The sequence below is a fragment of the Phocoena phocoena genome, chromosome 3 (genome assembly GCF_963924675.1).
Source record: "Phocoena phocoena chromosome 3, mPhoPho1.1, whole genome shotgun sequence".
In the NCBI taxonomy this organism is placed as follows: domain Eukaryota; kingdom Metazoa; phylum Chordata; class Mammalia; order Artiodactyla; family Phocoenidae; genus Phocoena; species Phocoena phocoena.
In genome coordinates, this window is record NC_089221.1 from 148,334,323 (window position 1) to 148,361,981 (window position 27,659).

General features: G+C 39.9%; 1 protein-coding gene across 1 annotated transcript in view; it reads right to left on the reverse strand.

The window, feature by feature from the left end:
* FBXW11 (F-box and WD repeat domain containing 11) overlaps nucleotides 1-23,984 on the reverse strand; it is a 123,597-nt gene extending 99,613 nt beyond the window's left edge. The window contains exon 1 of the mRNA XM_065874102.1: nucleotides 23,792-23,984. Within this exon, the coding sequence (XP_065730174.1) occupies nucleotides 23,792-23,836 (45 nt within the window). The 5' untranslated portion in view covers nucleotides 23,837-23,984. The remainder of the gene's footprint in view (nucleotides 1-23,791) is intronic.
* Between the last annotated feature and the right edge of the window lie 3,675 nt (nucleotides 23,985-27,659).

Sequence of the window (27,659 nt, forward strand, 5' to 3'; positions counted from 1 at the left end):
GATTACCAATTTATAAGAAATACAAATGAGATCAGAATATGTAGACCTAATAAGAACATAATTAGCAAAATCCAAATTTGGGGAAGTTACACAGAACAAATGACCAATCCAGTTTCTTCCATAAATACATAGCAAGAAAAAAAGATGGGAGAGGCAATTTTTATAGATTAAAAGAGATTTGAGAGACTATTAACTATATGCAATGTGTGAAACAACTCTGTCTCCTGAATTGGAAAAACCAACTACTACGAGACTTTATGAGAAAAACAAGAGAAATTCCAACAGAGGGCAATACAATATACCTGACCAGTGCTCCAAAAAACTTGTCAAGGTCATCAAAAACAAAGTCTGAGAAAACGACACAGCCAAGAGGAGCCTAAGAACACACGACAACTGAATGTAAGGTGGGATCCTGGATGAAATCCTAGAGCAGAATAAAGACATGAGGTAAAAACTAAAGACAGCTGAATACACTATGGACTATAGTTAATAATAATGCGTCAATAGCAGCCCATGACCACGCTAATGTAAGATGTTAATAATGGAGAACACTATGCAGGGGAAGAGGGTGTATATGACAACTCTGTACTACCTGCTCAGTTGTTTTGCAAATCTAAAACTGTTCTAAAAAGTAAGGGCGATTAATTTAAAAATTATTTGTGAGACAATTAAGCAAATATAAACACTATTTGATATGAAGGAATTATTGTTAATTTTTAAGGTATAATAATGGAACTATGTGCTCTATATGTGTGTGTTTTTATCAGTTTTTTGTTTTTAAGTGCACGTCTTTCACAGATACCTACTGAACTATTCATGGATGGATGAATGCATAAAGTTAGAAGGGTAGAGACTACAGCAATGTTTCCCAAGGTTTAGTATTCAAGGTGATTTCTGGTGACACGTAAGGGTGGTTTTTTTTTGTTTGTTTGTTTGTTTTGCGATACGCGGGCCTCTCACTGTTGTGGCCTCTCCCGTTGCGGGACACAGGCTCAGGCTCCGGACGCGCAGACTCAGCGGCCATGGCTCACGGACCCAGCCGCTCCGCAGCATGTGGGATCCTCCCGGACCAGGGCACGGACTCGTGTCCCCTACGTCGGCAGGCGGACTCTCAACCACTGCGCCACCAGGGAAGCCCCATAAGGGTGTTTTTAATGTTTAATAGCTATACATTTAATTTAAATACATTATAAAAAATATACAGCTAGCACATCAAACCCATGATTTCACAGATTTTCATTGCTTAGGGTAGGTTTCCCTTAGGAAAAAATTTGTTAAGACTAAAAAAAAAACACTTAGGCAGAGGTAGGTTAAGATTCTAGATTCACACTATGTGACCTTAAGCAAGCCAGCTGTTTCAAGGAGTACAGCACCTGCTACATCCAAAGCAGGCACTCAATAAATATTAACTACTGCACTATTGATAAAAAGCCAATCTATCAACAGAACTCCAACAAAGGATAAAAGACTGGAACTGGGGAGAATGAGTTAAGCACAGAATGAGGGAGCAAAGGAAGCATGAAGGCTTACAGAGGCAATGTGGGCAGGGGCAGGCAAGGCTTCCCCTGTTCTTCTCAATCTCCCCAAATACTGACAATCTGCTGCTGCCCACCTACAACCTGGAAACTCTGCTGCTCCAGAGTCTCTGGCACTTTTAAGAGTCCCAAGCTGCCACCTAACACTCCTCAAACTAAGGTGATACCTAGAGGTGCGGAATCTAAAATAATCAGAAGAGTTTTTCTTTTCTTACCCCAGGCAGGGATGGGAAAGAGCACAAGGTTTTGTAGAGATAAAAAGGAAGGAAGGGAGGGAGGAAAGGAGGGAGGGAGGGAGGGAGGACAAGAGAAAGAAAGAGAGGGAAAGAATCACTATGTGACCTTGAGCAAAAAAATAATTCTCTTCTCCAGTCTCCATTTCCTCACATGCTAAAATGTGGAAAATAAGCCTATCTTTCAAGGTTATGGTGAAGATTAAAAGGAATCGTAGATGTAAGTCTGGCATTTAACGAGTGTTAGTTCCTTCCCTCCTTACTTTGGCAGGGTGATAAGAGAACCCTTGGTGAATAAAAGAAGTTGGGGTGAAATACACAAAAATAGTAAAGAGCCTTGGGTTGTATCAGTTTTGAACCAAAATAAAGGAGGAGAGGAATTCTGGGGTCAGAAAGTTTGGGAAATACTGGGAAACATATTATTAAAATGACAATTACCAAGTGAATTTCTAAGAGGAGGAGATTACGTGCAGCATTTACTAAATTTACTTGACCTAAGGAAGCAACTCCCAGTAATAGTGATCCTATTAATCACACACACACACACACACACACACACACACACACACACACACACGAAAAAAAAGGGAGGGGGGAGGAAAGGAAAGGTTAGCAGTTTACAGCAGCTGACAAATCCTTCAAAATGACAGCTGTAGTATTACTATCTGGACAGATCAGAAGTCAATGTCTGGTTTAGAGGCAGAGAGGGAGAGAAGGGATGCGTTTTGATCTTCTGAAAGGAGTTACTGATGCCAACAGCTTAATTTTCATGACCAAGTCATTTAAAACTAAGAGATGATAGTGAAACAGAAAACACCAAGCAATGGAGTGAATGTATTCATTTTAAAAGTACATATAAACTTCTGATACAAGATGGTTAATTCTTATTTGCCCTCCTAAATTTATTCCTTCATTCAATCAACTGGGCAAATTGTATGGCATGCACTGTGCTAGATGCTGGGAATATGCTATGAACCGAATATGACATGACAGACGTGATCCTTGTCCCCATGGAGGTTACCTTCTTAATAAAGAAGCTGACTCTAGTGGGGGATTACGCAATACGTTTATCAATTACAATTATGTTAACAGCTGTGAAGAAAAAGAACTGAATGCTGTAATAATATGACAAAGAGAATCTAACCTGTAGGGGGGTACATGGGGGCCCAGACACGATCCCTGAGGAACTGATGCTTGAACTCAGCTCTAAAGGACAAGCAGAGGTTAAATGGGCAAGAAAGGAGTTAAGGGTGAAGCCTCCCTGATAACAAATAATAGATGTTAATGCTTGTTAGGTCAAGACAGAGTCTGGTGCACTGGAGGAAGGGGTGGGGGAAAATCACTGTGACTGAAGTATGGAAAGCTGAGGTGAAAAAGAGCAAAAATAGACAAGACTCAGGAGGAAGACAGAGGTGCCAAGGCTGCGGTTTCTGACTGTGCAACTGAAATCATCAAAGGAATATCAAAGTAAAAAGACAATGGCACTGGAAACCTGGCTAGGGTGCTCTCCACAAATATAAGACATTTCAAGGAATTTCTATTAAATAAATATAATAGAGAAAAAACTGGACTGGAAACGGGTTCACTGCACGTAAACAAAGAAAAGTCTACCTGAAAAGTAGAAGAATTCCCAGCAGAACCTCACTTCCTAGGTCAAAGCAGCAAAGGCCAGTAGGAGTGAGTGTCCCTGAAGCTGTCAGTGAGGCCAGTCGAGACGGATCCTAACGTGCTTCACAAAGAGCACCGGCAGCCAGGGGGGCAAGCCAGAGCAGTGACCTGGCTTAAGCTTGCCACAGACAGTCTGCTGAATAAAGCAGATACTCCTGCAGCTGGCTTCTAACAAAAATGGTCATTTCAATCACAAAAGGGCAGCACTGCCCCAGCCACAACAAACTCAGAAGTTCCTCACCCAGGTGACTTCCTTCTGCTACTCCCCAAATGCACCTGGATCTAGAATCAGCAGAGAAGACAGCTAATCTACATATTTCCCTTTCTTCACGAAAGAAACATAAATAGCCACAAACCTAAGAAATATATGTCCAATATCACTAGTAATTTAAAAAAATAAAATTTTAAGTTCTTTAACCAAATTGGGATTTTAAAAAATTATTAATACCTTAAAATGGCATAAACATGGAGAAAAGAGCACTTTCATAGACTACGGTCAGTTTGATATGTTATGTTCATATAAATAACAGAAAGTGGGTAAAACCTTTGGCTATATAAAATACACATGCACATTTTTTGTGTACACTCTTTGACTCAACAATTCCACCTCTTAGAACTTACCCCAAGGTAATACTCACAGATTTGTTCAGAGATTAAACTTCAAGAAAGAGCACCACCTTTAAGTTGCTATAAATTAGAAATAACTTAAATGTCTAATAAAGGAGTGGTTTAACTATTTACCGTTTGCATGTTCATGCATATTTGGCACCCCTTCAAAATGTTATAAAGAAATGTATGATGGTTCAGAAAGATGTCACAAATATTGCTGAGTTTTAAAGGCAGTTTGAAAAATAATTTTATGTGTGAAAAACAAATATGAAACATATATGAAAGAAAAAAATATGTATATGAAGGCAGAGAAGTATACCAAATATTAACAGCAGTTATCAGTGGAACTTTTTATTCTTTTTGTTTCTTATTTTACATAATTTTTATTTGCAATTTTCCTATAATAAATATAAATTACTTCTGTAAAAAGAAAATATAAGTTTCTTACTCAACAGTTTTTTAACATATGTGTAAATAACAGTACTGGGCTAATTAGGTAACCATGGGAAGTAAAAATGAATCTTGATCCCTATCTCAACCATAAAAAACAATTATTTTGAGATGGTAAAAACATACCACTTCTAGAAGAAGGCACAGAGTATCTTTAAGACCTTAGAGTAGGCAAAAATTTCATAAACAGGACACAAAAACTAGTAACTATGTAAGAAAAAATTGATTAATTAGACTTCATTACTACGAAGACCTTCTGCCCACCAAAAGACAATATTAAGACATTGGAAATGCAAGCCACAGAACAGGAGGTGTCTGCAATATGTATGTCTGACAAAGAACTCGTTTCCAGACTAAAATAAAGAACTCCCACAAATCAGTAAGTAAAAAGACGACTCAATTTTTTCGAAGGGTCAAAAGATTTGAATAAGCATTTCTCTAAACAAGATAGCTAAATGGTCAATGGGCACAAGAAAAAAATGCTCAACATCATTAGTCGTTAGGGAAATGTAAAATAAAACCACAATGAGATACTATTTCACAACTATTAGAATGGCTAAAACTGAATGACAATGTCAAGTGCTGATGAGGATGTAGAGCAACTGGAATTCTCATACACGGTCAGAGGAACTCTAAGAATGTACAGCCTCTTTGTGAAAAGATCTGGCAGTTTCTTGAAAAACTAAACATACATCTACACTCTACCCCAGCAATTCCACTCCTAGGTATACACAGGAGAAAAGAAATGTCCAAACTAAAACTTGAACACAAATGTTCACGCAAGCTTTATTCGTAATAGCCAAACACTGGAAACAACCCAGATATTCATCAGCTGGCGAATGGATAAGCAAAACTGTGTATACTCGTATAATGTAACACTGCTAAGCAATGAAAAGGCACAAACAACTGATACAAGAATGAATCTCAAAAACATGTTAGGCAAAATAAGCCAAACAGACTAAGAGTACGTGCAGTATACGCATGCTGTACCCATCCCACCTATATGAAATTCTAGAACACGCACAACTGATCTACAGTAATAGAAAGCAAGTTACCTGAGGCCGAGGATGCTGTTGAGGGGACTCCAAAGGGTAATGAGGGAAGTTTTTTTTTGGTAGAAATGTTCTATATCTTGATTGTGGTAGTGGTTACATGAGTATATATAGTTTTCAAAACTCAAACAGTATACTTGAAATGAGTACATTTTATTGCATGTAAACTATACATCAATAAGCTGATTAAACAAAAAACCCCAAAACTACAAAATAGATACCAGTACACACTCATCAGAATGGCTAAAATGAAAAGGATTGGCAAAGCCAAGAGATAACTGGAACTCTCCACATTACAGGTAGGTGTCTAAATTGTCATAAGTGCTTGGAAAACAGTTTAGCAGAATCTACTGAAACTAAACATATGTCTATCCTCTAACCCAGTAATTCCACTCTGGGGTTTTTATAACTGAGAGAACCAAGTGTTTATGCCCACCTTAGAAGTGTTATTCATAATAACAGCCAAAAATTGGAAACAAACCAACTAATTTATCAACAGTAAAATAAATGAATCATGGACTATATATACAATGGAATAATGCACGGAGGGAAAAATACACAACAAAATGGATGAATTTCACGGATACAGTAATGGGGGAGGGGGAACACAAGAGTACATATATATGCTGTATAACTCCATTTATATAAAATCCAAAAACAGCCATAACTAACCTATAATAAAAGAGGCCAGAATAGACCTTTGGGAGGGTCTATTGACTGGGTGAGGCACAGACAAAAGAGCCCTCAAGTGGCTCTAGCATGTTTTCTATCTTGATTTGGGTAGTAGTTACACAGTGTAGTATACACACATGTAAAAAAAATCATTAAGCTGTACACTTAATATTTGTGTTCTATACTGTATGTAAGTTAAAAGCAAAAAAAAATATATATATATATATGCAAATGCCCTTAATTTATCTTTGTTCATCCCTTGAAGCTGGATGCTTTTTACACAGTATCCAGGTGTGGCCTCTGTCAGTGTGAGTCACTCTCATTCCCAGTCTACTCAGTTACATGTTCTTCATGTCCACCTCCCTCAGATTATCTGAGCTGGTGGTGCTACTAAATATCTGGAGTAACGGCACTGGAAATGGGACTGGATAAGGTCATGCCCTAACCAGACAGGGAAGATGTCCAAAATACTTATTATTACCAGTATATATGGTTTTAATAAAGGTGTAATTTCAAGTCTACAGTACAGTCCCTTGTTGATTCACTATCCTTTTGATTAAGTTCTTGCAGAGATTGTGGGGAAAATTAAATACAAGCAGCCAACATTCTGAAAATAAGTACTAGCATTGTTAATATTTTTGCTTGAAAGTTTAGCTCCACAATTATAAGGAAAGTGACTTTTAAAATCATAATATAAATATTCACTTTATAAACTTTCAGAAATAAAGCCATGTCAGAGTTAGACTTTGTTGAAGCACGTTATTTGCATATTGCAAAACTAAACACAGTGGCAACGCATGAAACTATTACTGCTGTCTTCCAAAATTAACCAACAGATTAAAAAATATGTGGTTAAGTTCCAGAAACTATAATTAATTCATTCACAATCAGTTAATTCATAACTGATTTATGAATGCAAAGCTTTTTAGAGACAGGACTTCGTGTTTTAAGAGAGTCTGATTTACATTCTCTTCAATACATGCACATACATACTCATATCTATCAATACAATCTACCCATTCTACATTTAAAATGTCTCATCTCCTCCTCTTCCACACCATCTGTTACTATCTTGTGATTTCTTCCCTGGAACATTACAACAGTCTATTAATTGGTCTCCCTGCTCCACTGCATCCTCCAAACTGACTGCCAGAGTGATCTTTCTAAAGCACAGATTTTGCTCAAACTTTCAGGTCATCTCTCATCTCAAACCACACCCACTACCCTCACCCTTCCTCTCCTGCAGGGATGACAAGCTCAAAAGTAAAGAAGGCCTTACAGGAGCTAAGGTGACCAGGAAAGTACAAGACTTGACTCAAAAAGGCAGCCACTACTCAGCTCCAGTTTTCAGGCAAAACCAGACTGTTTTGATACGAAATGTCTAATTTTTAAAAATCTATGCAGATCAAATAAAATACATCCATGGATCTCTATCTACAGGCTACTTGTCTGTAACTTATGACCTAAAGGATGACCCAAGATTTGGTTATAATCTCTTTACAAATTTATCTACCTCAATCCCTTCACACAAACTACACTCCAACAATCCACAGAACTACTTACTCCCAACAGACAACACACACCACTGCCTCCCAGCTACTGTTCATTTGGTTACCTTTGCTATGATATCCCTCCCTCCTCTGCCCCAACACATCCACATCCATGTCTAATTTTTGCTCAAGCCCCAAAGGGTAACTTTTTAAAAATTTCCTTTATGAGATTTCCTTTCTTTTCTAGCTCCCACACAACGTATGTCCACCTCTCATGATCCTTAGCAGTTCTCACATTAAACTATACTTTTTTACGTAAAAGACTGTAAGATTCTGGAAGCAAGGTACACATCTGATTCTGTTCTGTATTCCCCACATTACCAAACAGTACCTGTTCGATTACATGCTTAATAATAAATGAATACAGCTATTTATCTGCCTATTTGCATAACAATTAGTACCTCAAATAGACGGCCATTATACAGTATGATCCCTTAGATTTTGAAAATCAAAAGGCTAACAAGGTTCAGAAAAATATCCCTGTAATATTAAGTTTGAATCAGAACTAACATGAACACATGGTTCATTTTAAATATACGTCTTAGGTCTGGCCACTGAAAAGGTCTAGAAGCAACAACAACCCAACAGTATTGATTCTGTTTCTGAACACCATTCCCCACTAAAAGGAACCAGAGCTTCTTGGAGAAATGGTTGATTCCTGATATGCAGGGAAAAGTAGAAAACCAAGAAACACACCAAAACTGATGGGCTCATGTTACAAAGGAAGCAGGAGCTATCTTGAAGGGGCTCTCATTAGCCAAATCTGAACATCAATAAAGATTGTAATTGACTGTTAACACAGTGAATAAATAAAATCCATGAGGGTACAGTGATACACAAAAGGAAGGAGGAGAAATGAGATGGCCTCTGTGAATGCTAGCTAACAAATATAGACGAAATGACAGAAAACCACAATTCTGTAACTTACATTGCAATAACTGGTTTCAGGCTCAGGATGCTAAAACCACTGGGTGAAAGGCTGTCATGGAACAGGATATTTACAAGGTGCCAAAATATTATCCCATAGTCCTTTGTAATAATAGGGGATAAAACTGTACCTTAATGGAGAGATCTGGCTGCTGCCACCTTAGTCAAGGGATCAAAATTAGCATAGCTCATAATGGGATAACCTGTCATTAAGTGCCTCCCGACATGACTCAATGCAAAGTACACTTCACCTATGATGAAGCATTCTTGTCATTCTTATTAAATGGGCTGCAATCAAGCCTCTCACATAATTTCCAGTTTACAGCAAGTATAGGAGCTAGAGAAACGAGTTAAGTAACACCATGAAGAAATATTCATACAAGTGAAGAATGCTGCACACCCTACAGGACAACTAACTGAGCTGGACTCTTAAAAAAAAAAAATCAATTCCAGGAGAGGGAAAAGGGCAGAGGGACAGTTAAAACAAAAAGAAATTTAAAAGACATCTACAACCAAATACAAAAGGTGTGTTTTATTTGGAACTTGGTTTTTTTTTTTAAAGAGGGGGTGTTTTTTTTAATATTGAACTGAATATTTGTTATTATATTATGGAATTACTTTCATTTTCTTAGATATAAAAATACTGTTGTGGCTTTATATATGTATAAAATACATATGACTATATTTAATATTTGGTCAATAAGGAGATGTATACTATATACATGGTGTGTGTGTGTATGTACGCTTGCTTTTAGAGAGAGACTATCTTAAGAGATACATGCTGAAATGTTTAGAGGATGGGGTATCATGTTTGCAACTTACTTCCAAATTGTTTAACAACAAAAAAGGGTACTTATTTGGGGAGAGAAGGACAGAAAGGGGAGGAGAGGGACAGAGGAAGAAGGGAGGGAATGGACGAAGGGACGACCAAGGGGGGGAGCAGAGAAATGATCCAAATACAGCAAAATGTTAACAACTGTTGAGTCTAGGTGGAGAGAGTATACAGGTGTTTGTTGTACTGCTTTTTTCCCCAACTTTTATATATATGAAATTCTTCATAAAAAAAAGTTACGGGGGAAAAGAGAGAACAACTTTAAAAGCAACCAGCTTAAAACCAATGTAAAACCTTGAGAGTGTCAGGAAATAAGAGTACTCTCAAACAAAGCCTGCGAGAGTGTAAATTGTTGCCATGTGACTGGAGGACAACGTGGCAATGTCTATCAGATTTTTTAAAGCACCTATCCAGTGACACTCCCAGGAATCTGTCCTGAAGATATACTCCTCCACATGTGAAATGACATACACGTCAAGTTATTTTTTACAGCATTATGTATAACAGCAAAAGACTGGAAATAGCCTCTATCTGTAACAGCCCAGACTGGTTTCACAAATTATGGCACATATAATAAATCAGCATGCATCTTTTAAATTATCTCTTCAAAAAACATGAGAGTTCTTTGGAAACTGATATGAAAGATGACCATGTCATATTTTACATAAAAAAAAATCAAGGTGCAGAATAATGTGTACAGCACACACACACATATATGAAAGCTATACAAGAATGTGGTTGAGTAGCTGGAGCTAAAGAGAAGTGAGACTTTTTTTTCCTTACTGTGTACTCCTTTTTGCACGTTATGAATTTTGTACCATAGACATATATAATGTATTCAAAAAAGTTTTTTGTTAAGTATTGATTGACTTTAGCTGTAATGAAGTCTTCACATCTCCATGCTTTCATTACTAAAACCTAATTACAGTGGAGTTATATAGCACACCTGGGAATAAGGGTCTGAAGTCAGTACATAAGGTGAAAACAGCATATAGTAAAAATCTGCCTTAAAAATCTCTTAAATATATGCCACACTGGACCAACACACCATCTCAATAATTCCTACACAGCTAATTTTCATACCAGCACTTGAACAGTTTGCTGTTTCTTCAACTGACTAGTAGATTAAACAGCTGGCTTGTACTTCGGCCTCATGTTGTGATGTTAAAAATGTTTCTTTAAAATAGCATAATCACACTCATCACAGCTAGATGAGAAGCATTCAGGAATTGAGACAGGCTGAGAGAAGACCAAATTTCCATTCCCTATTTCACGTTTGGTCCAGAATGTTCACTGTTTAGGTTAGTTTTCCCTTGCTTTTGTCACCAGATGTAAAGAAATGAATTTGATAAATGTATGAAAGATGTGTAGTGACAACATGGTGCTTTCTAAAATACATTTCAAAAACAGTACCTCTATTAATTAAACAAATCACTACAGTGGAAAAAAATATCACAATCCAAATATAATGGACTAATTTGCTGATTGGGAACAGGCTGTAACAATCCCCAGCTCAATGTGAGAAGGACAGAGTAGTAACACCTCTTGAGCGACATCACATATGATCTCATAATCTGAGCTGTAGCCCATTCCTTTATATTAGCATTTCCATACAGATATATAGATTCTTCAATCTTTACTCTGAGTTATCTTCTAACTCCAATAAGTAAAGTTAGCTATCACTGAAGCTAAATAAAAACTCCCAAATCTTTCCATCCCTGCTCTCTCTGGTGAGCGCCAGATCAGTATTCCTACTAGATACTTCTCCTTTTAGAGGATTCACCCATAGGCTACTCAAATTCACTACAAACTGAACTCATTCTTTCTCCTCCCTCCACTCCCCCGAGTCTGTTCTAGTATTCCCTATCTTGGAAGAGAGAACAAACAACCATTCTGGCGCCCAAGGCAAAAATCTAAAACTATACTATATTCCATCCATCTCTTTCTCCTATAACCAATCCCCAAGTTTGGTAGGTCCTGCCACCTACATCTCTTTTAAGCCCACCCCATCTCCACCATGCCCACTGTCAATGCTTTGGGTTTGCCTTCATCATTGCACACTTGAACGAACTGGTCTCCCTGCCTTGAGTCTCTTCAATCCATCTTACAGACACCTGAAAAGTTAACTTCTTAAAATGCAAATTTGGTTACATCACTCTTTCTATTTTAAGAACAGAAGGATCAAGAACAAGTCCCGAACACAAGCTCATTTAATAACATGACATAATGCAAAGAGAATGTACTACCAGGCATATTTTTTATGAGTATATTCCTATTCTACCCCACACTATATGACCAAATTAAATAAGCTATTAAGTGTGTTTCAGTAGAAAGAGGCCTTAGGGAAGCAACGAAAATTCAACTGCCTTCTTAAAGAGAGTCAAAAATGAACACAAAATGGATCCTAACAGTGATAAAGGTGTCTTAAGGAAAACAAGGAGTTTCCCAGACCTAAAAAACAAGAGTGCGTTCAAGCTGAATATAAATATTAACATGCTTAAAATGAATGCCGTAATCAGAAAAGGATTTGGGAAGTAAAAACAAGCAGAGAAGCTGAAGGAAGACAGGAAAACCATCCATCCCTAAAGTAAAAGCTGAATGAGGTTGTCTCAGTCCCAGGCCAGCAAATGTCACTTCCCTGGTCAAGTCCATGCTAACAAAACCACGTGACTATGATCTGACCTGGTAGGTAAAGTCTACCCACTGGACAAGAATATTTCGGTCATTTGGCTTGAGTCTTCAGTTTCCTCTAAATATCTCTTCTCATTTGAAAAACTTAAACTGGCATGTTAAGTAGGATCTAGTAAGGAAGTCTACCTATCAGAAAAGTTTATATTCATCATGCCAACAAGCACATATCATTATAAATTAATAAACTGGAATTCTGGCTTTACACATCAGTCTTGCACAGCTGGTTAATGACTTTAAGTCTAACCGTGGGATAAGGTGCTGGCTTTCAGCATGCTGACAAGATCAGATTTCTAAGGGTGTTAAATCCAAGACTAGACCTAGGATGAAGGTAAATTCTATAACTGTATTTGTGGCTATTAAAATTAATTAAAATTTAAAATTCAGTTCTTCAGTTAATAGAGCCACATTTCAAAATAGCCACAAGTGGCTAGTGGCTACCATATTGAACAGCACAGATAATAAACATTTCCATTATCCAGAAAGTTCTAACTGGACGGCACTGTTCTGGAAGACAACCTTAAACTAAACCTACTGTGAGTCCTCCCGGGAAACAGGCTGAGATAGTCTTGGATGGCTAACACAGAATCTGAGATCTAGACTATTTTCTACAGAAGGTACGAAATAGATACTCAGCAACCATTGTTTCCTTTCCCTTTGCAATGATTTTTTGAAATCAGAATACAGTTTTAGTCTTCAGGATTTCTGCCCCTCTTTTTATCACTGGATGGTATTTTAAACTTGAGGCACAGACATTAGAAGCACATTCTCTGAAACTAAACTGCTTAGATTCATGTCTCATCTATGTCTCTTACTAGATGTGTGACCTTGAACATGTTCCTTAACTACTCTATCCTTCAGTTTCCTCATAACTAAAGTGGAAATAAGGGTACCTACATCATTGGGTCACTATGAAAATGAGTTTATACATGTAGAGTGTTCAGAATTGTGCTCAATACAGAGTAACTGTCCATTAAGTGTAAACTACTACTACTTTTCCTACTACCACCACCCTGAGAGCTCTTCACGTGACAAGCGTGAAAAATGCTCAACTAGAAGAAATACTAACAAATATAAAAAGTAAAACATGGATCACAAAGCCAGAGTGTCAGCCTATGATAAAAAGGTTGTTTTTTTTTTTTTGAAAGGTAAAGGAAATGGGTAATCTGGAGTGATTAAATACCAGAAAAAGTCATGAGTTGCCTGACAATGTCTTACTTGTAAGGCTGATAAACCACAGACCAAAAGAAGTCTACATAGGGACTTCCCTGGTGGTCCAGTGGTTAAGACTCCATGCTCCCAAGCAGAGGGCCCAAGTTCCATCCCTGGTCAGGGAACTAGATCCCACATGCTGCAACTAGAAGAGCCCACATGCCGCAACTAGAAGAGCCCACATGCCGCAACTAAAGAGCCTGCATACTGCAATGAAGATCACGCGTGCCGCAACTAAGACCCAGCGCAGCCAAATAAATAAATAAATAAATATTTTTAAAAAAACATGCTAAGAATGTCACTGTTAAAAAAAAAAAGAAGTCTACATAATAAGCTACTGAGCTATTTAAATAACCAATAAAAAGTAAGGAGGAACTGAGAAGATACAGGTTTGAGTTCACTAGACCAAATGATACTTCCCTGTATAAAACACATTTTGACATGCAAATGTATAGCCTCTCTTATACTTCCTAAGTTACCTTTAGGTTCACTTGGTGACTGACTAAAGATCTTCTAATCTTTTCATTAAGAAGGGAGAACACCAGATACAATTAAGATACCATGCCAAACAACGATCCATCATGTGTTCTCCAAGTGAAAACCCACTGTAGAAAACCGCATCTTATTCTAACAGTATATAGACAATATGAAAATCCTGAAGTTGAAGTACAAACTTCAGCAAATGTAGTCAGATGGAAAGAGCCAGAGCTCTGGAGGCACACAGGCTCAAGCTTAAGCTTGGCCTTGCCATGTACTAGCTGTATGACCCTGGGCAAATTGTACTTAATGCTCATGAGCTTCATTTTACAATCTGTAATATACACGTAAAGCAGGTGCCAACTAAATAAGAAATATATGCAAAGAGCTTACAATAGTGCCTGGCACTTAGTAGATGCCCAGTAAACAGCAGCTACAGTAAGTACATCGTCCTGAGAAGACCCTCCAGGAGTCCTAAGAATAAAAGACCACTACTTTACATGGTAAATACAAAAATTATTCTGACCAGGTAATAACTACAAATCATGAGATAATGCCACAAAATTGTCATTTGCTTTCCATAGTTTATAACCTATTCCTCAAACAAATGTCCCTTGTTTACTGTACTGTATTGCCTGTTAGGCTATGACTACAAAACTTTTGGGCCTATTTAATAAAAATAACTGCATTTCTTACACTGAAACAAAGTTTTTACTAGCAAATACCTTCACTAAACCACACCCAAACATGAACACTATGAATAAATGTCTAACATTTCTTCTTTCTCTATTATAATGGAAAAAAGTAAAGAAATTTTAAGTTTCTCTCAGTGAGCTGAGTTCTACATAACAAAACAATACAGGGTAATTGCTTACCTGGACAATATTTTGTACTTCAGATCCACCAATCCAGAATGAATGGGGGTATTCCCTTTCAGACTAGTCTGAGAAAAGACAGCAGTCAAGCAGCTTCCAAGATTCTTTCCGCTTACTGTATCCAGCTTTCTTCAACAAAATCCCAAACATGCACTTCGGTAACTGTTGAAAGACAGAAAGCAATCCATACACCCACCATGGCACCAGCGGCAAAGGACAGCCACCAAGAAATGGAAGGGTCAATGGAGTGGTGGATCTGAAGCACAGAAAGAGTTACAACCCTTGAGTCATCTATTTGGTATAAAAGGTCTGTAGTAGCACTGCTCATCTCTGTGTTGAGAGAAGGATAAGAAATTCTACATAACAAAGAAGGAAACATCTCTAATACTATTATTTGTTCATGATAAATATCATGCAATTTCCAAATGCATGATAAAAATTTCTTCTATTATGCACATAAATTGTCCCAGATCATTCAGCTACAATGAATTTTATCCATTTTCTAAGACAGCTCCTCTACTATTACAGAAACTTTGTCAGCCAAAGTTAATATAGGAGGGCTCAAATGTCTCCCAATCAAAATATGTATTTAAGCACCTAACAAGAAATCTTTTGGTTTGCCATATATAAGAAATCAAATCTTCACATCTCTCAAATCTTCCACCCTCAGCTGAAATACAGGACATTTAAAGACATGTGACATAACTTTAAGAGTAAACTTCTGACTCAATAAAGGCCAATCCCCCACAATGGCCAGTCACTGGGTAAATTAGGGAAAATAATAAACACTAATAAACAATTTACTAGATAACACCTTTAAATACATAAGCCCACTCCACATTATATCAACATTCTTTTATTACCATACCAACTCTTCCATTAGACTGTAAACTCTAAACAAACTACAAGGGAGAGAGAAAAAGACATTCAACAGGATGACATAGATAAAAACTTAAAAATCCAAAGACTGTGAAGCTGCCTGCACATAAATTTGCTACTTCCTCAACTGTCACACTACTGCCAAAATGTTCCGGCAGTAATTATAATACCTACCTTTATTGAAGGGTTACTAATGGGCCAGGCCTTTTACATTCATTACTCATATTTAATTCTCAAAAAATATGAGAAGAAATAACTTGTCCACAGTCCCATATCTACTAGGTGGTAGAGCCCATGCCCTTTTCACAGAATACTGTGGCGTCCCAAGTCCACAGTCCATGGATCAGAAAGACCATGATTCCTGGGGCATTAGAAACCAAGCTTTAAGCTAACTGACGTCAGAAGGGAGAACTACAAAAGTACCGAAGAGTTAAGTATTTCAGCCTAGCTGAACTAAAATACAACTGAACTTGTTGAGCCATCCTGAAAGGGCTGACTCCCCTGATCTAGCCACTTAAAAGCATTTCAGTAACAAAAGGCCATGCAATTCTAAGGCCCACAATATTAATTTTATAACAAAACACATTATAACGTTGCCCAAGTAGACTCTGTGTTTAGCAGCAAAGATGTGTCTGTGACAAAGAATCCCAAACCCAGTTGAAACCAAGGAATTTTTAAATTCCAAGATCAATAAATAGTCCACAGGCAAAGACTAAAGATGTTCTGATTTTTCATGTTACAGGCAAAGCAACTGAGGTGACTGACTGAAGTACAAGTCTAAGATTAACCTCTTCATAACAAACGGGTGGAAATATCTTAATACCCTCAACTTAAAGGCATTATTTGAGTAAAATCACAAGCAAAGAATAATTGCTCAAGCTCTTCTCATTACTCTAGAGCCTAAGAATAAACTAAAAACCCAATTTTGACAAAAGTTGCTAGTGGGCTAGCAGTTAACTGCTAGAGCAATACACTCTGCTTTTCAAAGTATAACTCACTGCTATAACCAAAATGCCGAACAATTATAGCAAAACACAGCCACAACAATTTGACTAACGGACTCACTTCTGAACCTCTTGCGTTGTCAGGGCTTTTTCTTGTATTAGTGAGTTAATTTTCCCCCCTTCCCTTCAAATAAACATTTACTGAATGCCTAATTGGTGGCAGGCCTTATGCTAGAGAAACAAAGATTAATAGATGCCAGACCAGGAACGTAAGGACTGACTGCTTCCTGTCCCCTGCCCCTTTCTCTCTGAGTCTCCTAAGCAATCATTTCACAGAACCAAAACATATTTTATTATTAGTTCCCAAAACTGGTTAAGTGTTCTGAATTTAACTCTCAAAAAAAAAAAAAATACTCAGGTTCCTTTTTCTTAACAGCAGAGCTCTCATTTTTCTTTTTCTTCTGTGGATCAGAGGTTTGCTATTAGAGAATGGTTTCCTATATTCATTGTACTTTGGTATTTGCCCATCTCTCTACTCGGTCATCTTTTTCAATTTACATGTTAATGTCTCACTGTTTCTACTTCACTGCTTTCCATTCTGTGAAGGTCTTCATTGTTGACTAACCCTGAGAGGGAATTTCTTAAATAATGTTTCCTGCTGACATCACTGAACTCTGCAATCTTTGAATTTTGTTAAAACAATAATAAGATCCAGGTTAGAGATACCCTACTGGACTGTCAGGTCTTCCTGGCTGGTCTCTCATTTGCCTACAAAGACAAGCTTCCTGTGAGGCAATTGTGATCAGCAGAAACTGAACTGAGGGTAACAAGCACTTTCTTGACCAACAGGTTTTTCCCCTTTTCTCAACTAATTCAATGAACAACAATACAACTCAGGAGGAAATCTTGTAGGATAGTCACCACTTATTCTGTTAAAGGTCAAAATCACCAGCTTTGCTAAAACAAGAATAAGAATTTGAAAATCCTAATTTCCTTGGTGAAACTAAATTGATCAAACATAAATCACAGTGCTCAATGTTAATATGAACAATTACCAGTCTCTTTCTACCAGGATACCTAAAACAGGGTTAAGTGGGTTCTCTCCACAGGTAGAGTACAAGTCTAATTATGGCTAATTGGTAGTTCTTAGTAATTGTAACAGTACTTCCCAGATTTCCAAGACAGTACTTATTCTGTATGATTTCATCATCTCCTCCAAAGATGCCTCGTTAAATATATGGCTAAAAGCAACTGAATTTTAGGCCTCTGTAAAGCTTCACAATTAAATACACACACAAATCAGGGGGGAAAATTTAAAACCTTCCTCACATCATCTGTCTTGATTTTGCTTTACAATATATGGTCCCTGTACTTGTGGGGAGAGTTAGCTTGGCAGGTAGTTGCTGAGAGACAAGTCTTTGCAAGGTCCTTTCACATGCATCTCTCATAATCCTCCCAGCAGCAATACCTACATTTTCTTATTTTTATACATAATGAAATCATACCAGAGTTTAAACGTTAACGTTCTTAAGGTCACACAGCCAGCAAGTGACAGCTAAGATACAAACTCAGGTGTTTCACTCTAGAGTCCACGCCCTTTATGCTAAATCACGCTTCTCTAAGGTCACAGGATCCTTAGAACTTATCGACTGTTTGGCAAGTTCACATCAACAGATATAAAAGGAGTTTGGTTTTCTCAGTCCTTCTATCAACCACTCTCTAGGATGTATATAAATCAATCTGTATGTGTATAAAAGTCTGTAAATAATGGTTAAAATGTCTATGAATGTCTGTGTACCACATCCCACCTTCCTTTTCCCCTTAGCAGTCTTTCTCGTCTATCCATCTCCACCTTTGTCTTAAGATTATCAAAAGGAAATCTTTTTTTTTTTTTTTTTTTTTTTTTTTGCGGTACGCGGGCCTCTCACTGTTGCGGCCTCTCCCGTCGCAGAGCACAGGCTCCGGACGCGCACGCTCAGCGGCCACAGCTCACGGTCCCAGCCGCTCTGCGGCATGTGGGATCCTCCCGGACCGGGGCACGAACCCGTGTCCCCTGCATCGGCAGGCGGACTCTCAACCACTGCGCCACCAGGGAAGCACCAAAAGGAAATCTTAAAAAGTTTTCACAGCATGGAAAAAAAACTGACGTTAATTTAAATCAATACCTACTGCACACCCAAGTGTGAAGTGTAGTGAAGGATTCAAAGGACAATCAGATACAGCCTCTGGAAGAGAAGCTTAGGCATGATCAAACTTTTATGATACACAGGAAGGTCTGATAAGTCCCATAAGAGTTAGGAACAAATTATCATAAGAACTAGTGATATAGGTGAGAATTTCCAGAAAAGAAGATGGCTAAGATACAGGCAGACAGCAATAATACATGCAATCAACAGGAAAGTTCAACTCAACATTTACTGAACACCTACTACAAGAGGCACTGTGAGGAGTTTATCATTTAATAGGGGACACAAACAGGAAACTATAATACAAGCCCAGAAGATGTTCACTGCCACAAGATAAAGTGTCAGAACTCATTCATTTAACGACGATTATCATATAGGCAGTGCTACAGATAAAAAACCAAAATGGTATCTGCCACCATAATATAAACTGACATCAAAAAGAGAAGGCATCTAAACTGTGTTCTGAGGGGATAGTACTTTATCAGCATAGGTGGAAGAGAGGATTGTTGAGATCTGACCTAAAGCAATTTGGCCAGAGCACCAACTATTAGGTCCTTCCCATAAACATCCGTAGCCTTAAATACATGGGTTTAGGTCAGTTCATATCAGTGCTGACAAAGGAAACAGTGAGCAGAATCTGAAGAACCACAGATCCCCACGCTTTGGCTGGAATATAGAATAAGTGAGGAATGTGAGAAGAAAAAGCTGGAGAGAGGCTGGAATTTGAATTACTAGGACTTGAAATGCTTTCTTTCCGTTAAACTGTAAATATCACCAGATGGAAGCCAAGATCCCAGGTACCTCACAGCACAGAAAAGTTTGTTTCTAGAATTCATAGAACCAAAGAGTACTACTCAGAGAAATACATGTGCTGTCCTGTAAACCTATGTAATGGGTTAGCGATTCTTCTGTGCTATACAGAACTCGCAGTTTTCAGGGGACAGCAGTCAGGGGCCAAAGAGTGGCAAGACTTGTGAGCAGGATTATGTTTATCCTTGTCAAATCTGAAAGGACATCTAACCTACTCCAAAATCAGGAGTAAAAATTGATAATATTTGAGCCACAGCCTCTTGAGGCAGGTCAGTGAGGTCTATGCATATGCACGTGATTTATTTCATTTGGACCCTACTTAAACTTCTGTCTACTTTATCTGCATTTGGTAAATCAACACATGGCTAGTGGCAGATGAGGGTAAGTGACGGTGACAAAGTAAGACCCAATTTCTTAAAGGAGTCACTAAACAATCCCACTTATTCCACTCAGAAAGCCAATGACAAGGCGGGTGGGGGGACACAAAAAGATAAAAAGATAAATATTTCTAATAACGTCACTTAGTTTCTTTCATCTCCTTGGCCTTGTGGCCTGTTTGTACTTCAATAGCTCTAAAAATAGATTTGATATTACAGCTTCTTAATAAGATCCAATATATTTTACCTGTATCACTACATTCGACAAGTAATATAGCCATTTAGAGATAACACAGAGGGGAATGACTCACTTAAGGTCACTTAGCAAAGAGGCGAACCATTCAGAGGCTAACAACAGAGTATAAACTACCCATTACTTGTGTAAAGGGGGGAAGGGGTACGCTCACACCCACAGAGGAAGCAGGATTATCTTTCCCAAACTTTTAACATTAACTTCTGCTATCTTCTAATAGGAAAGACTAACCATCTTTTTCCAATTAGCAGCTATGTGAGTGCTTTCTAGTAATAAGTGCCTGAACATAAACTCATACTACTTCTAACTCAAGTGTTAAATATCATGTGATACACAATGCACAGGTTTCATTCTTTCTGGTGAAGTCCACCACACTAGACAAAGTCTGGTGAACTTTTGTATATTTCCAAATGGATTACTACTTTTCTACCTCATTAATAATAAAGCTAATTTTACCAAAGTCAGAAGTTTGAAAAACAGTCCCACAAACTAGGAACAGTACTGGGCCCACATCAAGCCATGAAAGCCATTTAGTGGTTAAATTATTCACTATCAGCAATCGTAAATTCAGTTGGCTCGATGAAGAGTTTATAGCCTATATTAAAGACTGAATCCTACGAGGTAGGTCAGCTGCAGAAGCACTTTTTGTGGACCTGGCCACAGGCAGGGGTAGGAGTCACAATGGGGGTTATATTTTGAAGATTTAATTATTCTGCTATCACCAGTTTTACTTCCTAGTAAACTAAAAAACTGCAAGAAAAAAAGAAAGAATCAAAATCAAAGAAAGTAGAGGAATGAAGATTAAGAAATTGGTGAAACCCAAGAACTGTTTCCTTTCTTTGAAACAGCAAGCTCTGGAATATCAAATGAAAGTTATCCTGTTAACCATTAAGTACCGAACTGGTACAGGCAGCACAATCACAAATATTTGAGTACTGAAGCTGACTCATAAAATTCTAAAAATATTTCATGCTTTAGGCTTTCAAAATACCATCAGTTTAACCCCTCCCCCTCCTTTCATCATGTTATTTTGAAATGTAAATGTTTTTAACCTAGTTCTGCAAACTCTAATTAAAACGCAGTGAATACAGAAAAGCCACATTCAATTAGATTTCAAGGCATTATCATTCCTACATCTGATCCTGGATTTAGTAAATCAGTTGTTAAGTACCTGTGCTATCAACTACACTAAAATAAATACATATATGTTTAGGAAAAGAGTTGCCTAAGAGTCTTAACTGCTTAACTGGTAGCCCTTTGAGGGAATATAAAAATCCGTTTATAAAAAGCCATTGTAAAATTGATCTAGAGAACTACTTTGTTAAATTTTCTAAGAATCCCAGTTTATAACGTCCTTGAAAAGGCTGAAATATCTTTTCAGGTCACAGACAAGTACAATCATGTAAAATCAAAACTTATGAGCACTGGATGCTAGTATATTTAGGCCAGAAATTTTTTTCTACATCCACTCAAAGACATTAAATGGATTACACTGTACTTACTCTAATTCTTTTGCAAACAAATACTATTTATTTATTTAGGCCACACGGTGCAGTTTGTGGGATCTTAGTTCCCTGACCAGGGATCAAACCAGGGCCCTCGGCAGTGAAAGCACTGAGTCCTAACCACTGGACCACCAGGGAAGTCCCTAGTTATTTTTTAAATGAATGGAAATGGAAGGAGCACTGAACAGCCAATTTCAAAGAGGTACCAAGTTACAATTTTTTGCTATGCAGTACTCCTCCTGTTGTAAGTACATGTATTATACACACATAAGAATATGTACTATGTATGTAACTCCAATTAAGATATTTTACCAAAATAACCCCATACAAAATTTGAAGAATATCAAAGGCTTGACCTCAAAAGTTTGATAAATTGTACTGAAAGGAAAAATTACTTAATAAATGAACATCAAAAACTCATAAGTATCAGTATCCCTTAGAAAGCAGCCATACGTGCACATACACACACACACACACACACACACACACACACACACACACACATCAGAAACTACCAGAGCTTTTTTTCCCTCTAGTTTTCAAAACTGCTGGAGAAGTCTAGTGAATTATGCAAAGGACAGCAAATATTAAGCTGCCTCTGTATTTATGCTACTGTACTTCCATTTTTAAAACATGCATCTCAACTCCCCAGATACCATCATCCACAGAAACCATGCAGCTATCCAACAGACTTTCAGTGTCACCATTTATTATTTATAGCATTAAATGGGGGAAGTGGCTCTGATGTCACCGACCCTACCCAGTGGAATCACTGACTCAATAAACATTTTCACACTGGAGAAAATCTGGCTAGGAAAACATTTTGCTGTGTTAAGTAGAGTCTTTCACCTTTCCTCTCAACCCTGGGGTAGAAGTTGTTACTGTGTTAGGAGAGATACAAAGAAACTGTCAAGGTTTCCACAGGAGGAAAACCTGAGCATGTCCGTTTGCTGAGGCAAAGACTTCCCCCTCCCAACTCTCCGGAGCCCAGTTTGATTTCCCTAACGCTCAAATTGCCATATTTTACTTCTTCCACCAAATCATCCACCAAGTAGGAAATTCTTCATTTCTACTAGCCACTCTCTCGTGGTCCTGTTTCTAAAAACCCGTTCTGACTCAAAGTCCTAAGGCGGAAGGGGGCTGGGGTGTTCGCGGGGCCAGGAAGTTTGGCCTAGCTACCAAAGGTTTCTAACAGAAGAGTGATCGCCGCCCCAGGGCCCTAGGACACCCCCCCTCCCCCTTTTTCTAGAAGAAAGAACTGGCGGCAGTGACGAGGACAACCCCTCCCCCCTCCTCCCCAATTTCCCAAAGCAGCTTTGGAAAACGTGAAGTTACAGTTTCTCTTTCCTGGGAGATGGAATCCAGAGTACCTGGGGCCTTGCTATGCAAACATCCCTCTCGGCCGAGTAAGAAACCCTTTGTCCGAGAAGCCGGACACCACAGGGGGCCGGGAAAGAGGCCCCTTATCGGCCACATCTTCAAATCCAAGAGCTCTCCACCTCCACCCCTGTAGGGCCTGTGCCGGCATCCTCACAGCCCTAGGTTGAAGACAGGGTGCTGGGACCCCTTGTAGGACGCGGAGGCCGAGGCCCTAACCGATCTTCTCGGTACCCTCTCCCATCAGCATCTCACTCGGCCTGAGTGGGGCTTGCAAGAGCGATGCAGGCCTGGACCGGAGAAACAGAGAAAAAAAGAAAGAAAGAAAAAAATCCCTTCTAAGGGGGGAATGAGATGCTAGAGCTAGTGCGAGCTAAGGCCACAGCATAAGCGAGCGAGGGTCGTTCGAGACATGGGCCAAGAGACAGGAGGAAGGGAGGGAGGAAAAACGAGGGGGAGGGAGGAAAAACGAGGGGCATGGAGGGGGCCGGGCCAGGTCCGGCCTGAAATCTCGAGGGATCCGGAGAAACCGCGCCGGGCCGGAGGCCAGGGAAGGCGGGGGGCCCAGGTCCCGGCCGAGGCAGCGAAGAAGGGTCAGGGCCGACCTCGCGCGGGAGGTGGGCAGGCCCGCCCGGAGCCGGACGGACGGAAGAACGGACGGTCCAACGGCCCGCACTCACCATGAGCTCGATGGTCTTGTCCTCAATCACCGAATCGGGCTCCATGGCGGCCCCGGCGGCCCCGCCTCGCTCTCCCCGCGCAGCAGCGAACAGCCCGGGCGGAGGAGGCGACGGCGGAGGCGGCAGAGGCGGAGGCGGTTATCGCACCCACTCTAGCTGCCAGCCCGCCCGGGCCGCCGGCAGCTCCGCCCTCCCCCTCGGCGAACGCAGTACGCAGAGCTAGGACTACAGCTCCCAGCAGGCGCCGCAGGCCCTGTAGAGCGTTGTGGGAACGAGAAGCCGACACCAGGCCAATCTCTCCTGACAGCTCGAAGCTGAATTCTGAGCCGAAAGTAGCACTGGACTGTGAATGCGAGACGTGCAGACCTAAAGAATTAAGGGGTGCCTCAAGGTGGGGCCTCGGGAGCGATACGACTACATGTCCCAGAAAGCCCTGCGCTCGGGTTCTCTTTCCGGCTAGTTTCTCCTGACTTCCTGGCAGCCCAAGGCTACCCAGACCCGGACGGAAACTCGGAGGCAACTCTTCGCTTGACAGATATCCTGCGTGCGCGACTGATTTCCGCACATGCGCGGTCGGTGTCTGCGGGGCCCAGGACGCCTAGGTAGCGGAGCGGCTGGTGCGCTGTCGTCTATGGTAGAGTGAGGTGTCGGCGACAGGTGGGTTCTAGATACTTTCGGAGGGGATGGTTTTGGGGCTCAGGTGTGGGAGGGGGCCAGCGAAGGAGAGCAGTTCGGGCAAAGCTCTGAGAGTATGGGCGTCCCGGGAGGGAGGGGTTTGGAAATTTAGTTGGGGAAGAGGTTTATGGTCTGTATGCACCACGTACTGGGAGGAGCTGAGAGGTGAAAGGGAGCCTGTGTATATTGAGCTCCTCTTATTCATTTGTTCAGAAAATGTGTTTTTAAACTTCCAGCCTCTGCCGGGTACCAGTCTAGGCACTGGGAATCAGCTCTGAACCTTACAGACAAGGGCTCTCTTCTTATGGAGCTTAATTCTAGTGGGGGTTGGCGGGGAGAAGACAGGCATTAACCACAAGAGTGATAGGTGCTAAGAAGGAACACAGCTGGAGATCTGGAGACTCCTTCTGGTGAATTCTGCCTCCAGCGCTATGTGAACTTTGTCAGGTCTGTCAGTACCCTCTAACCAAAGACGACCAGGGGGCACACGGATAGTTGAACAAGTTGGGTTTCTGACTGGTTGCAGGAAGGGAGATCACACACTATGAAGAACTGTGGGGCATCTCAGTAGGAGTTGTCATTTGGAAGCGAGGCTTTACTCTGGATAAGATGCTGTCAGGAAGTGGGGGTGATTCTGTGATTGGGTATCTCGACAAATCTTACCTAGAAGGAAGGAATGCTAGACTGAGGCTGAAGGTCTAATTGGTAGAGAAGCAGGAGTCCATCATTAGCCAGGATGGGGGATGTTTGGTCATTTTTTATGGTTTGGGCAATATCATGTTTTATCTGTGTTCAAATGTAATTAAGGAGCAGTCTTGCTTTTATATTGAACTATCATGGTCACAGAATGGCTTCATCTAACGTTTATGTTCCGTGAAATTTATGTTCAACAGGGGAACACAAGGCCTAGCTAAGAGGGCCAGGCTATCATCTAGTAACATTACTGCCTGTCTGATTGTATCACGCCAGCTTCCAAATGTCTGCTTTTCTTCCTCAAGTGTTTTGCATTCTCTGCACCTGTAAAGTGAAGGGACAAGACCTAGAAATCTTTCCATTTCCAAGGACCAAGTTATTACAGTAATTTGTATGCATGCAGGACACAGTGTAAATTCCGAGTACGTAGAGTTTTAAGTTTTTTAGTCCTAATCTGATGCTTTCCACCAGAGGAATCGAAAGAAAAGCAATAGGAAGAAAGAGCACAGAACTGGAAAGTTATTGCCACTAATTTGCTGTCTGAATTTCACCATATCCTTTTGCTTGTCTGGGCCTTGAGACATTCATTAGTAAAATAAAGGGGCTGAAATAAATGACCTCTGTTTCAGTTACCTATTGCATCATAATAAACCACCTCCAAGGCTTAGTAGCTTAAAATACCAGTGCTTTATTATTCTTTACAATTGTGTGGGTTAACTGGACTCAGCTGGGCCCACATAGTATAAGCTGAAGTTACTTATGGGATTACGATCAGCTGGGAGCTCATCAAAACGGGTTATCCTCGAGGGCCTCTCTCTTTACCTCGTTTCTTACCATTCAGGCTTCTGCACGGTGACTAGCTTCCAAGAGGACAAGCCCCAGTGAACAAAGGCTTGTCAAGCCTTTGGTTGCACCCAACTTGCTAATGTCCCGTTGGCTAAAACAAGCCATATGGCAAAGCCCAGAGTCAGTGTGGGAAGGGACTATGCAAGGTTGTGAATACAGAGACATGGTTCGTTGGGGGCCACTAACGTAACAGCCTATCAAGACCTCTAAAGTGTCAGCACTTGCCATGGACCTAGCACATAGGGCTAGGGTAGGAGTCACAAGCTGAGTATGAACCCCCAGTATGTCTGTGTATCCTGCACTGTCTTTTTTATTGTTTCAAAATTCAACAGTCTCACAATTTAAAATCCAAATTTCTAATTTCTCTTGAACAATTAGACTATCTTGCTGTACTGGATCTGCATGGCAACAGTATGCAGAGGTTAAGTAGCAATTACCTTCTTTATATGAGGCATTTACTCTATAGATTGCCAGTGTTACCACTGCTCCCTGTTGCCTTATATCTGCAAGCTTTACTCATTTAAGTTGTATGCTTAACCCATATAGATATTTGAGTTTGCAACCCTTGACATTGGAACTGTAATGGAGATAACTCAAGGTTTCTCTCCTTTTATTAAAACCATATCCCACCTTAAGAGGTAAAAAAAATACTGATATTATTGGGTCAAATTCCAGGAGCTCAGTAAGATGAAAAAGGTATGTATATGATAGAAGTCATTCCCAAGCTGTTTTAAGAGGCAAACCGAGCCTAGGCTTATCACTTTGCTCTCTCCTCTTCTCAAACAAGAACTCAAACCTTCGGGTGTTTTTATTGCTTTAGGCTTGATGCTGACTGGCGATTAGATTTGGTCATAGATAAAGGCAGAAGACCTTGAGGCATATTTTCCCCCCAGTTTTTCAGATAGATCTGCACTGGGGTTTATATGACATGCTAACAGCAAACTGGTACAGGTCCACAATCCCTTAACCAAAACCCCGAGGTCCAGATATGCTTCAGAATTCAGAATTGTTCAGATTGTATAAAGGTAGTATGATGTAAATACTGTGTATATAATGGAACACTCCCACTGGGGTCTAAGACAGCATTTCATAATGAAATACATTTATTTTTCTGCAGCAGAGCATATGGGTGCCTGTTATCAATTTATAGCCTCTCAGTTCCAAATCCAGCCTTCTTTTCCATGCTTTGAAATACTGGAGTGGGACCCTGTAAATATTTCTCCCCTGCCAGCTGGCACAGTGCTTAACTTTGTCAATAGAGAGCCCTAGAGGAGAACAGCCAAAGGGTCTTCTCTTCCTTGTTCCAGAATACTTTCTTTTCCTTCTTGCCTTTGTGGCACACAGTAGCAGATGGTTTGCAGAACCGTATCCCTCTCTCTACACACACACACGTGGCTAGAACATCCAGAGAGTGCTTCCCAGTGAGTTCAGTGGCACCTTAGCGGGCAGTTTCCTGCTTTCCAGCCCCAGCCTGTAGCCCCTCAGCAACATCATCCAATGGGCCATAACTATCCTCTCTCTAGTGAGATCTGAATCTCATCGTAGCAGTGGGGGTGGGAGGGTTCTTCCGAGTTTGTTCCTTCCTTGAGTACTCTGCCTCAGCCCTAAAGGTAGTAGCTTCTCCCTATAACTGCTATTTCTGTATTCTTTAGAG